This window comes from Carcharhinus amblyrhynchos, chromosome 9 (genome assembly GCF_965287045.1).
Source record: "Carcharhinus amblyrhynchos chromosome 9, sCarAmb.v2.hapA, whole genome shotgun sequence".
NCBI lineage: Eukaryota > Metazoa > Chordata > Chondrichthyes > Carcharhiniformes > Carcharhinidae > Carcharhinus > Carcharhinus amblyrhynchos.
Genome location: NC_137332.1, coordinates 17,665,262 through 17,679,135, shown reverse-complemented (window position 1 = coordinate 17,679,135; position 13,874 = coordinate 17,665,262). Strand labels below are relative to the sequence as shown.

The following is a 13,874-nucleotide window of genomic DNA, read 5'->3' as shown; positions in this document are numbered from 1 at the left end:
TCCAAAACGGAAAATGTTCTCAGGAACAATGTGAACCTTCACAGGCACAACATTCCCAGCACAATCTTTTAAAAAATAAATGTTTTTGGTAACACTGACTGCTCTCTTTATTTCACACAGGATTCGATAAAAAATCCCACAGTATCATATTTCATTAACAGACAACTGGAGGACATCGATTTGACCGCAGACGACATCCTCAACTTCCTATACAACAGACAGTCCTTCGAACGTGCAGAACACATGCCGAGCTTTTCCTGGCAAAATATTTTTAATGCAACAGACCAGCTCATAAGCCTATTCAATAATTACATGGAGGTAAGAAAATGGCAGAATTTGGCTGGAAACAGGATTGTGTGGCCAAGATTCATTATTGTTTTAGCTGCACCTGTTTTTGCTGGATACAGCCAGTAGAGGTTCATTTTGACAAATGGAGCAGCTTTGTACAATATGCATCTTTTTTTAATGCGTTCATTGCCTGTGGGCATCGCTGGCTACAATGCCTTCGTCTCTCGAATGAGCCTTGTAAATATTTCGGGAACTGCCCCCAATGTTAGTATATTATTTTGTAAATATGAGAAACTGTCTCCAGCAATTCTGGATACCAATGCCATGGTCAATTGTAGTAAGAAGTCTCACAGCACCAGGGGTTAAGGTCCAACCAGTTTATTTGATAGTAAACCCACAAGCTTTCGGAACCGCTGTTCCTTCATTAGGTGGCTGACGAAGGAACAGCATTTCCAAAAGCTTGTGGGTTTACTATCAAATAAACTTTAACCTGGTGTTGTGAGACTTCTTACTGTGTTTACCCCAGTCCAACACCGGCATCTCCACATCATTATCGCAGGAATCCCCTATATTTGTGCTCTAATCCTATTGATCACCCATCTCTTCGAGAAGGTGTTGTGAATTCCTGCTAGCCATGGGAAGGGTTTTCCCACAGGTGTAACAGGGAGGAAGTTCAATGAATTTGACCCAAAGACAATGAAGGAACAATCACATTTTCCAAGTCAGGATGGTGTGCGACTTGGAGGTCGCAGTGCTCCCATCCCCCTGCGTGTCCTTCTGTCCTGCCTGACTGTTCATCTTTTGTCTTCCATGTGCAAGCTCATCCTCGTAAACTCCCTTATCCTAACTCGCACTGTGTCCCCTTTACCCATCACTTTTGCACTTGCTGCTTACATTGGAAGCCAGTCCATCATTGGCTCAATTTTAAGGTTCTCAAGCTCATGTTAAATCCATCCAGGGCCTTTCCCCCTTCCCATCTCTGTAATCTCTTCCAACCTGACATCCCTCAGAAAATCCCTCGTGAATACCTCAGTTTGGCAGCTATGCCATTAACCTCCTGGCCCCTAAGCTTTGAAATTCCTTCACTAAACTCTTTGTCTCACTATTTCTTTCGCCTTCTTTAAGATGTGACTTGAAACCCGCCACTTTGACTAAGCATGAGCCACCTGTCCAAATGTCACCTTCTTTAACTCGAATATTGTTTTTTATCTGATTACGGTCCCGTGAAGTGCCTCGGGATATTTTATGAAGTCACGGGGTCCTTCCTAAATGCAAGTTGTTGTTTTTTTTCATTCCGATTCGAGAGGTGCTTATCTGAGTTGAGGACCGACACCCCTTGGCTGAGAAGCTGGAGGTTTAGTGGAATGCTGCGTTCCCATTCCATTGGCTCCAACGTTTAGGGCCACACGGTCGCACAGTGGTTAGCACTGCTGCTTCACAGCTCCAGGGACCTGGGTTCGATTCCCGGCTTGGCTCACTGTCTGTGTGGAGTTTGCACATTCTCCTCGTGTCTGCGTGGGTTTCCTCCGGGTGCTCCGGTTTCCTCCCACAGTCCAAAGATGTGTGGGTTAGGTTGATTGACCATGTTAAAATTACCCCTTAGTGTTCTGGGATGTGTAAACTAGAGGGATTAGCGGGTAAATGTGTGAGGATAGGGCCTAGGTGGAATTGTGGTCGATGCAGACTCGATGGGCCTGTTTCTGCACTGTAGGATTCTATTCTAACGTTAGTGTTGGTGGCCTCAGCTTTTGATAGTCTCCTCTTTAATGGTTAATAAAATCAAATTAACTGTGCCATCACATTGTTTTGGTGCCAGTTTGAAACAGGAGAATTTCACCATGTGTTTACGTAAGAATTTAATTCCCTGGCAACCACATCTACTTCAGTGATCATCCAGTCAGTTGATAAGGTGTCTTGACATTGTTACAACAGTTTGACATAGAGGATTAGAAGTCTTATCAAGGCTTTGAGGCGAAGTAATTGAGGGTTAATGTTTCCCAGTAACTCATTCAGAAAAACAAGCTCTAGGTTGCAATCCTTAGTGAAATCTACCTGTATTATTCTGGCGCCTACTTACTCTCCTTGTCAGGAGAATTATTCATTTTCTTTCCAATGCTTTTACTTTTGGAAAATGTACCTGGAGAAGCCCCAGTTTAATTTATCTTTTCAAAGATCATGAAATGGATATAAATCAGAAAAACCATTCTGATCACATTCGTTCACAGATCTGTAACATTCTACAGTTGTTGTCTATCTACAATCCAGCTGTTTCTGATAAGGTTCCAAGATGTCCACTCTTCTCTCCAAACATGAAACTCCATTTCATAGAATCCCTTTAATGCAGAAAGAGGCCATTCAGCCCCTCGAGCCTGCACCAACAATGTTCCACCCAGACCCTATCCCTGTAATCCTGTGTATTTACCCTGCTAATCCCCCTGACACAATGAGGCAATTTAGCATGGCCAATCAACCTAACCCGCACATCTTTGGATTGTGGGAGGAAACCAGAGCACCTGGAGGAAACCCACACAGACATGGGGAGAACGTGCAGACTCCACGTTGAACCTGGGTCCCTGGCACTGGGAGGCATCAGTGCTAACCACTGTGCCACAGTGCCATGCAGTGTTAACCTCTGTGCCAGTGTGCCATGCAGTCCTAACCACTGTGCCACCGTGCCATGCAGTGTTAACCTCTGTGCCACTGTGCCATGCAGTTCTAACCACTGTGCCACTGTGCCACATGTTGATCACTTTTATAAGAGGAATTTTTTGATGTCAACCATTTATTTTTCACTTTGAAACTTGAGTCCCTTTGTTCTGCAATCAAAGTTCAATTTAAAATAGTTTTCCAGAGAGGATTTGCCATTTTATCGAAAAAGTGGATAAGATTAGAATGGCACAGTGGTACAGAGATTAGCACTGCTGACTCACAACGCCACGGACCCGAGTTCAATTCCTAACTTTGTGTCATTGTCCATATGGAATCTGCACGTTCTTCCTGTGACTGCATAGGTTTCCTCCGGGTGCTCCGGTTTCCTCCCACAGTCCGAAAGACGTGCTGGTTAGGTGGATCGGCCATGCTAAATTTTCCTTCATTGTACCCCGAACAGGCGCCGGAATGTGGAGACTAGGGGACTTTTCACAGTAACTTCATTGCAGTGTTAGTGTAAGTCTACATGTGACACTAATAAATAAACTTAAACTTTCAAAGATGGGTGAAGAAATCCAGTGGTGTCTGCCTCTTTACTTCACATTCCTCCTTTGAGTCGGTCCTTAAAACCGACCTCCTAGTCCAGGCTTTTGGTCCTCTGCCCCTCATATAAGTAAAGTAAAGTTTGTTTATTAGTTACAAGTAAGGCTTACATTAACACTGCAGTGAAGTTACCATGAAATTCCCTGAGTCACCACAGTCCGGCACCTGTTTGGGTCAATGTACCTAACCAGCACATCTTTCAGAATGTGGGAGGAAAATATATGGCTTGGTGGTATATTTTGTTTTATTACACTCCTGTGAAGCACTTTGAGACATTTTATTATGTTAAAAATGTGAAATGAATGCAAGTTTTGTTTTTGGATGAGAGACAAGTAGCCTGATAACTTAAGGACAGCACTCGGGGTTAAGAAGGTTAATTACTGGTTTGCATTTTAAGTAAATACGTCGGGCACTGTTAGCAACTATCTTCTCACTCTGTTATTTGCTAAACCGTACCTTTCGGGTCATAACCTCTTTTGTTGTTTGCAGTGTTTAAACCTGGATAAATTTGAAGGCCTTTCAGATGAGGGGCAGCTCACCCACCGATCCCTTTATCTGTTGGAGGAGAACAAGTTTTGGGCTGGGATTGTGTTTATGGACTTGTATCCCTGGTCGAGCAAGCTGCCCCCTCATGTGAAGTACAAAATCCGAATGGACATCGATGCAGTGGAGAGGACAAATAAAATAAAAGACAGGTCAGTTTCACCGACAAGATTAGGAGACTCAGTCACTGAAACACGCCAACAACTGCAGACTCTTAGCAAGATTCCCACTTGGTTCACTGTCTGTGTGGCGTTTGCATGTTCTCTGAGTGTCTGCGTGGGTTTCCTCCGGGTGCTCCGGTTTCCTCCCACAGTCCAAAGATGTGCAGGTTAGGTTGATTGGCTGTGCTCCTTAGCGGCAGGGGTATTAACAGGGTAAATACGTGGTGTTACGGGGATAGGGCCTGGGTAGGATTATTGTCGCCTGCATGCTCGATGGGCCGAATCGTTCCACTGTAGGGATTCTATGATAACCGCAAACCCCAACCCGCAAACTGCTCCAACCCTGTAAAGCTTTGAACTAAAGATTAGGAACAGTAGCTTCTTCCAGATGAGGCCGCTTTCTTTGGTTGAGGTGAAAGTTGTGTACCCCATCCCCTGTGCTCTGCATAGTTTTAGCATCTGACTTTCAAAAAGAAGCAAAGCCTTTGCTGAGCTGGTGTTTTATAACGGGCCAAATGGTACAATGAAAATCTTGTCCATTGGCAGGGACAGGAAGTGAAATGGCAACAGCTCAAGACATTGGAACTCAATTCATTCTCTCCTCGAACTGTAACACATACAATGTATGATTGTTTCACATGGTAACTCAAAGCACAGCAAGCTGAATGGTCCCCACCGACTGCTGATCCCGCTCAGTTTTGGTGGAGCTATTTCTTTATCATTCCTTTTTGTTTCTTGACATTTTGTTTCACCTTATCAACCGTTCCGCATGGCCGAACGTAACAGATTTGTATCTTCATTGACTGGGCAATAATCTTGTAGAGTGGATCGCCCAGCCTTTAAAGAACTAATGTGATTTTCGTTCCATTTCACTGAAGATCAAAATCTACCCTGTAGTGTTCTATTTTCCTGTGTAATGAAACATGCCACTCACTTGCACCTCTCTCACCAATAGAATCTCCATTCCAACAGCCTCCAGCCCAGTTCCACTGCCAACTCCATGCAGAAGAGAACACAGGATGGCTTGCTCTCTCGAATGAACAATAATACAAAAATAATGTTGAACTGCATAATCTGATCTTTTCACTAGCGTGAGAATGCACCAGTGCCAAAAGTGGGATTTATGCTATTATTATAGGGCCGCTGTGATTAAATCAGAGCAGTAGCTTGGTCAGAAAGCTTATGCTACAGTTGTTGTGATGGTTCAATGACACTACATAGTGTGGACTTGGGCCATTCAGATTTGGAAGGTCTTCAAGATTGATGTCTGGCCTGTACTAAGTTACCTGATAATAGTTGAACAGTGGAATTGCCCCACATTTTCAGAGATAAAGAGGGAAATGTGAGCGAGGGCAACCACTCCTGATTGCAGTGAGCTCTATTGTAAAATACATTTGTGTGGGCTATTTACTATGGACAGCAACTGGCTAAGACCTGGTGTCCCATGTGCGGGTTAGGTTGATTGGCCTTGATAAATTGCCCCTTAGTGTCAGGGGGATTAGGAGGGTAAATATGTGAGGTTGCAGGGATAGGACTGGGTGGTATTGTTGTCTGTGCAGGCTCAATGGGCCAAATGGCCTCCTTCTGCACTGTAGATTCTATGATTCTATGTGGGTGCCGGGTCTGACAATACTATCTAGGTTCAGGTGTGAAGGATAATGACCTGAGGGATGTGCCAAAGGATTGTCAACATCTTTGGAATTGGCCATCACTTCCTCCTCCTTTATATACTGCTCCTCACACACTCCCAGCTGGCCTTGTTCGTTCATCTGCTCAGTCCAGCCGCAAATTCCTCCACACTCATTCTGTTTCTGCAACCTCCTCTGGCCCTAAACTAACCCGTGTCCTACAGTCATGTAACCATAGAAATGGAACACTGCAGAAAGAGGCCCTTCAGCCCATCGTGTCTGTGCTGGCCATAAAAGAAGAAAAAGAAACTAGCTATTCATTTTTAATCCCACTTTCCAGCACCTGTTCCCTAGTCTTGCAGGTTCCAGCAGCTCAGATAAAGATCCAGGTACATTCTAAATGAGTTGAACATTTCAGCCTCAACCATCAATTTACACAGTGAATTCCAGATGTTCATCACTATCCGGGTCAAAGTGTTCCCTCATGACCCCTCTAATCCTTCCACCGATCATCCTAAATCTGTGGTCCGCAGTAATTAACCCCTCAGCTAAGGGAAACAAGTCTTTTCCTGTCTCGGCCTGCCTACCTTGTCTAGGCCTCTCATAATTTTGTACACTTCAATTGGGTCACCCCTTATCCTCCTCTGTTCTAAGGAAAACAACCCCAGGCTATCCAATCTCTCCTCACCGCTGCAATTTTCACACCCAGCAATGTTCTTGTAAACCTCCTCTGCACGCTCTTCCTGAAATGTAGTGATCTGAACTGTGTACAAAATTCCGGTGTGGCCTGACTGGCGTTTTATATCGTTCCAGCAATATATCCCTGATTTAGTATTCAATACCCCGCCCAATGAGGGAAAGCGCTCCGTACGCTTTCTTATCCACTTGACCGGCTATTTTCAAGGACCTGTGGCCACACACCCCAAAGTTTCTCACTTCCTGAAACCTTCTCAATATCCTCTCGTTCATTGCGAATTCCCTTGCTTTCTGTGTTGGCGCAGTCATTAGACATCCCCACAAAACTCTTTGACATTCTTCAGTATATCCATCCCTCTACTCCTGACACCATCTTTAAAAGTGTTCTTACGACCTATCTATTCAGCAAATTTGTAGGATGTGTGTGTCTACTCTCTCACAAAGTCACTGTCCTGTTTTATTTCCCCTCTGTGGAGGCTGTTGACCGTTGGTGAGAATGGGGTAGAAGTCTTGGCGGTTGATGGCTCAGCTGACAGAAATACCGAAGGGGATTTTACAAGGCACTGTGGTTCCTTCCAACCCCACCCCAGCTAAAATATTGCGGAGGAGTCTGTCCACCATCCCAACAGCCATCTGCAGAGCTGGGCAGCACGGTGGCACAGTGATTAGCACAACGTGTGTTCGAGCAGAAAGTGGAATCGTTGTGGGTGGAGATTAGGAACAGCAAAGGGAGGAAGACGCTGGTGGGTGTCGTCTATAGGCCCCCGAATAATGATCTGGAGGTGGGGCGGGCTGTTAACGCGCAAATAAGTGCGGCGTGCAGGAATGGGACGGCAGTAGTTATGGGGGATTTCAATCTGCATATTGATTGGTCGACCCATGTTGGACGAGGTGGGCTCGAGGAGGAGTTCTTGGAATGCTGCCGGGATAGTTTCCTGGAACAGTGTGTGTTGGAGCCGACGAGGGAGCGAGCTATCTTGGATCTGGTGCTATGTAATGAGGCGGGTAGAATTAGGGACCTTGAGGTGAAGGATCCTCTTGGAGAGAGTGATCATTGTATGGTGGAGTTTCTGTTGCAGATGGAGGAGGAGAAAGTGGGTTCCCGGACACGTGTCCTTTGTTTGAATAGAGGGGAGTATGGTAGGATGAGAGAAGAATTGGCGAATGTGGACTGGGGGAGCGCGTTGGAAGGTAGGTCTGCTGAGGAGCAGTGGAGGATCTTTAAGGAGATCTTTCTTGGTGCTCAGCAGAAATTTATTCCGATGGTTAAAAAGGACAGTAGGAAGAGAGGTAATAAGCCGTGGATAACGAAGGAGGTGAAGGAAAGTGTTAAATTAAAAGCGGAGGAATTTAGAGTAGCTAAGAGCAGTGGGCGAGAAGAGGATTGGGAGAGGTTTAAATGTCAACAAAGATTGACAAAAAAGTTGATAAAGGAGGGTAGAAGAAGCTATGAAGCTGGGCTAGCGCTTAATATAAAAAAGGATAGCAAGAGTTTTTATAAATATATAAAAAGGAAGAGGCTGGCTAGGGTGAACGTTGGTCCCTTAGAGGATGAGAAAGGGGACCTAGTGGTAGGGGATGGGGATATGGCTAAGGTCTTGAATAACTTTTTTGTTTCTGTCTTCACGGAGGAGGACGTGAATAATTTGCCGGGTGTTAGCGATGGAAAGGTGGTAGGACTGGAGGGTCTTAATGACATTACTGTTACTAGAGAGGTGGTGCGCAACAGACTGGAGGGGCTGATTGTGGACAAGTCCCCAGGACCGGATGGAATGCATCCGAGGGTTCTGAAAGAAATGGCGGAGGTGATAGTGGATGCCTTGGTGGTTATTTTCCAGACGTCGCTGGATTCCGGGGAAGTGCCGGAGGATTGGAAAACGGCTAATGTTACGCCGTTGTTTAAGAAGGGTGCCAGGCAAAAGGCGGGGAATTACAGGCCGGTTAGTTTAACGTCTGTGGTAGGTAAAATGTTAGAATCCGTCATTAAGGAGGAAATTGCGAGGCATCTTGAAGGGAATTGCTTGATAGGGCAGACGCAACACGGTTTCATTAAAGGGAAGTCGTGTCTGACAAATTTACTGGAGTTCTATGAGGATGTGTCTAGGGCGGTGGATAGAGGAGAGCCGGTGGATGTGGTCTTTCTGGATTTTCAGAAGGCGTTTGATAAGGTACCTCACAAGAGGTTACTGCAGAAGGCAGAGGACATGGAGTTGGGGGTAGGGTGTTAGCGTGGATAGAGGATTGGTTGTCAAATAGGAGGCAGAGAGTGGGGGTCAATGGGTGCTATTCAGATTGGCGGTTGGTGACTAGTGGGGTGCCCCAGGGGTCGGTGCTGGGGCCTCAGCTATTTACCATTTATATAGATGATCTGGAGGAGGGAACCGAGTGTAGGGTGTCGAAATTTGCTGATGACACCAAGATTGGGGGAAAGGCAAATTGTGCGGAGGGTGTGGAGAGTCTGCAGAAGGATCTAGATAGGCTGGGCGAATGGGCCAGGAAATGGCAAATGGAATTTAATGTTGGCAAGTGTGAGGTGGTCCACTTTGGTAGGAAGAATGGTAGGAAGGACTATTACTTACGTGGCGAAAAACTGCAGCAGGCGACGGTGCAGAGGGACCTCGGGGTCCTTGTGCATGAGTCGCAAAAACCCAGCCTGCAGGTGCAGCAGGTGGTCAGGAAGGCGAATGGGATGCTGGCCTTCATAGCGAGGGGGATTGAATATAAAAGTAGGGAGGTCTTGCTGCAGCTGTATAGGGCACTGGTGAGGCCGCAGCTGGAGTACTGTGTGCAGTTTTGGGCGCCGCACCTGCGCAAGGATATTTTGGCCTTGGAGGGAGTGCAGAGGAGGTTTACTAGGCTGATACCGGAGTTGAGGGGGTTGAGCTATGAGGAGAGGCTGAATAAACTAGGCTTGTACTCGTTAGAGTTTAGAAGAATGAGGGGAGATCTCATTGAGACGTATAAGATGATGAATGGGATGGATAGGATAGAGGTGGAAAGACTCTTCCCGCTCAAAAAAGACAGTAGGACTAGGGGGCACAGCCTCAAGATAAAGGGGGGGCGGTTCAGAACGGAGTTGAGGAGGAACTTCTTCACTCAAAGGGTGGTGAATCTCTGGAATTCTCTGCCCGTTGAAGTGGTGGAGGCTGCCTCGCTAAATATTTTTAAGAAGCGGGTTGATGGGTTTTTGATAAGAGAGGGGATTAAGGGTTATGGGGAGAGGGCGGGAAAGTGGAACTGAGCCACGACAGATCAGCCATGATCTTATTGAATGGCGGGGCAGGCTCGAAGGGCCAGATGGCCTACTCCTGCTCCTATTTCTTATGTTCTTATGTTCTTATGTTCTTATTCCCAGCTTGGGTCACTGTCTGTGTGGAGTTTGCATGTTCTCCCCGTGTCTGCATGGGTTTCCTCCGGGTGCTCTGGTTTCCTCCCGCAGTCCAAAGATGTGTGGGTTAGGTGCATTGGCCATGCTAAATTGCCCCTTAGTGTCCCAGGATGCATAGGTTAGAGGGATCAGCAGGGTAAATATGTGGGATTATGGGGATAGGAACTAGGTGGGATTGTTTTTTGTGCTGACTCAATGGGCTGAATGGCCTTCTTCTGCCCTGTAGAGTTTCTATAATGCTGGAGTAATGTCAATTTCTTCAAGGCAAGAGTTCTGCCCCTTTTTTGGGAGAAGTCCTGCCTTCGAGAGCTACCAGCTGGTCGGGTGTCTGATAACTCTGCCATCTCAATAGTGCCAGCAGAGAGCGGTGGCTATTGCTGGCATGATGTGGAGATGCCGGCGTTGGACTAGGGTAAAACAGAAAGAAATCCCACAACACCAGTTTAAAGTCCAAACAAGTTTATTTGTAGCAAAAGCCGCAAGCTTTCGGGACAGCCTGTCCCTTCATCAGGTAGCTGGGTCCCTGATGAAGGGAGAGGTTGTCCCGAAAGCTTGTGGCTTTTGCTACAAATAAACTTGTTTGGACTTTAAACTGATATTGTGGGATTTCTTTCTGTATTGCTGGCACAGCAGACAGTCCCACAATGCTCAGGAGCCCAGGTAAATCTGGTGTTGGAGGGGTGGGGGAGGGGAAGGCGGGGGGTTCTCGGTGAGGGACGGGCGGTAGGGGGCCAGATTCATGAGTCCAGGAGGAGGTTAGAGGTTGGAATGGGGTAATGCTGAGGGTGACTCTGGGAAGTGCCTCCATTGGACCCAGGGAGCTGTAAAAGGAGGTTTCCCCTGCTGCTTCATTTCCAGTTAAAGCTGCCGGGTGATTTGTATGGTGTCGGCCTCTGTCCACTGTGAGTAAAATAGAGGGCAGAATGAGGCCCCTAAGTGAAGGCCTCAATACGACCAAGGGTGGAAGGGCCTCCTGACACCTGTCCCTCAAACTCAACCCCTCACAAAATTTCAGACAGGGTGAGGGCGACAGAAAGGCCACCTGCTTGATTTTAGACCCCCCCCCCCGCCCAACCTCTAAACCTGCTGCTGGGGGGGAGGGAGTAAAAACCCAATCCAGGAATGAAAGCCCAGAATAATGTATGTCCCTTATTCTTCACTAAAGGTAATAAGGTGTAAACGTAGGTTTATTGTTCAATAACGAGTGATAATGAAAACTAATCAGAATAGTAATGTTTTGTTTGTTTAAGGTATAACCCTCTGTAAATCCACTGCAGGCTTGTGTAATATTGATGTCTACACGTTCAGTTTTGCAGCATGATGTTATAATGAAGGGTTCAGGTCAGATAATGTTTCCTTTAAATGAATGAAAGGCCAGTAATATTTCAGTCTCAGGAATGAAAATCACAAACTACTTGAATCATTCATAAATTCATGAGATATAGGAGCAGAAGTAGGCCATTCGGCCCATCGAGTTCACTCTGCCATTAAATCATGGCTGATATGCTCCTCATCCCCATTTCCTGCCTTCTCCTCGTAACCCTTCAACCCATTACCAATTAAAAATCTGTCCAACTCCTCCTTAAATTTAATCACTGTCCAACCATCCTTTGGGGTAGCAAATTCCACAGATTCATAACCCTTTGCGAGAAGTAGTTTTTCCTCAACTCTGTTTTAAATTTGCTACTCCTTGTCCTAAGACTATGACCTCTCGTCCTAGAATGTCCCACAAGAGGAAGCATCCGCTCCACGTCTACTTTATCCATATCTTTTATCATCTTGTATACCTCAATTTGAACTCCCCTCATTCTTCGAAATTCCAGAGGGTATAGACCTAAACTGTCTCTCTCCATCTGACAAACCCCTCGTACAGCACAGGAAACAGGCCCTTCGCCCCTACAATCTCATAAGAACATAAGAACATAAGAAATAGGAGCAGGAGTAGGCCATCTGGCCCTTCGAGCCTGCCCCGCCATTCAATAAGATCATGGCTGATCTGTCGTGGCTCAGTTCCACTTTCCCGCCCTCTCCCCATAACCCTTAATCCCTTCTCTTATCAAAAACCCATCAACCCGCTTCTTAAAAATATTTAGCGAGGCAGCCTCCACCACTTCAACGGGCAGAGAATTCCAGAGATTCACCACCCTTTGAGTGAAGAAGTTCCTCCTCAACTCCGTTCTGAACCGCCCCCCCTTTATCTTGAGGCTGTGCCCCCTAGTCCTACTGTCTTTTTTGAGCGGGAAGAGTCTTTCCACCTCTATCCTATCCATCCCATTCATCATCTTATACGTCTCAATGAGATCTCCCCTCATTCTTCTAAACTCTAACGAGTACAAGCCTAGTTTATTCAGCCTCTCCTCATAGCTCAACCCCCTCAACTCCGGTATCAGCCTAGTAAACCTCCTCTGCACTCCCTCCAAGGCCAAAATATCCTTGCGCAGGTGCGGCGCCCAAAACTGCACACAGTACTCCAGCTGCGGCCTCACCAATGCCCTATACAGCTGCAGCAAGACCTCCCTACTTTTATATTCAATCCCCCTCGCTATGAAGGCCAGCATCCCATTCGCCTTCCTGACCACCTGCTGCACCTGCAGGCTGGGCTTTTGCGACTCATGCACAAGGACCCCGAGGTCCCTCTGCACCGTCGCCTGCTGCAGTTTTTCGCCACGTAAGTAATAGTCCTTCCTACCATTCTTCCTACCAAAGTGGACCACCTCACACTTGCCAACATTAAATTCCATTTGCCATTTCCTGGCCCATTCGCCCAGCCTATCTAGATCCTTCTGCAGACTCTCCACACCCTCCGCACAATTTGCCTTTCCCCCAATCTTGGTGTCATCAGCAAATTTCGACACCCTACACTCGGTTCCCTCCTCCAGATCATCTATATAAATGGTAAATAGCTGAGGCCCCAGCACCGACCCCTGGGGCACCCCACTAGTCACCAACCGCCAATCCGAATAGCACCCATTGACCCCCACTCTCTGCCTCCTATTTGACAACCAATCCTCTATCCACGCTAACACCCTACCCCCAACTCCATGTCCTCTGACCTTCTGCAGTAACCTCTTGTGAGGTACCTTATCAAACGCCTTCTGAAAATCCAGAAAGACCACATCCACCGGCTCTCCTCTATCCACCGCCCTAGACACATCCTCATAGAACTCCAGTAAATTTGTCAGACACGACTTCCCTTTAATGAAACCGTGTTGCGTCTGCCCTATCAAGCAATTCCCTTCAAGATGCCTCGCAATTTCCTCCTTAATGACGGATTCTAACATTTTACCTACCACAGACGTTAAACTAACCGGCCTGTAATTCCCCGCCTTTTGCCTGGCACCCTTCTTAAACAACGGCGTAACATTAGCCGTTTTCCAATCCTCCGGCACTTCCCCGGAATCCAGCGACGTCTGGAAAATAACCACCAAGGCATCCACTATCACCTCCGCCATTTCTTTCAGAACCCTCGGATGCATTCCATCCGGTCCTGGGGACTTGTCCACAATCAGCCCCTCCAGTCTGTTGCGCACCACCTCTCTAGTAACAGTAATGTCATTAAGACCCTCCAGTCCTACCACCTTTCCATCGCTAACACCCGGCAAATTATTCACGTCCTCCTCCGTGAAGACAGAAACAAAAAAGTTATTCAAGACCTTAGCCATATCCCCATCCCCTACCACTAGGTCCCCTTTCTCATCCGCTAAGGGACCAACGTTCACCCTAGCCAGCCTCTTCCTTTTTATATATTTATAAAAACTCTTGCTATCCTTTTTTATATTAAGCGCTAGCCCAGCTTCATAGCTTCTTCTACCCTCCTTTATCAACTTTTTTGTCAATCTTTGTTGACATTTAAACCTCTCCCAATCCTCTTCTCGCCCACTGCTCTTAGCTACTCTAAATTCCTCCGCTTTTAATTTA

The 13,874-nt window shown here is 46.6% G+C and overlaps 1 protein-coding gene across 3 annotated transcripts in view; it reads left to right on the top strand.

The window, feature by feature from the left end:
* abca4b (ATP-binding cassette, sub-family A (ABC1), member 4b) overlaps positions 1 to 13,874 on the top strand; it is a 155,438-nt gene that overhangs the window by 57,369 nt on the left and 84,195 nt on the right. For all 3 annotated transcript variants that reach the window (XM_080195254.1, XM_080195255.1, XM_080195253.1), the window contains exons 12-13: positions 121 to 318; positions 4,030 to 4,235. In XM_080195254.1, coding sequence (XP_080051380.1) covers positions 121 to 318; positions 4,030 to 4,235 — 404 coding nt within the window. The remainder of the gene's footprint in view (positions 1 to 120; positions 319 to 4,029; positions 4,236 to 13,874) is intronic.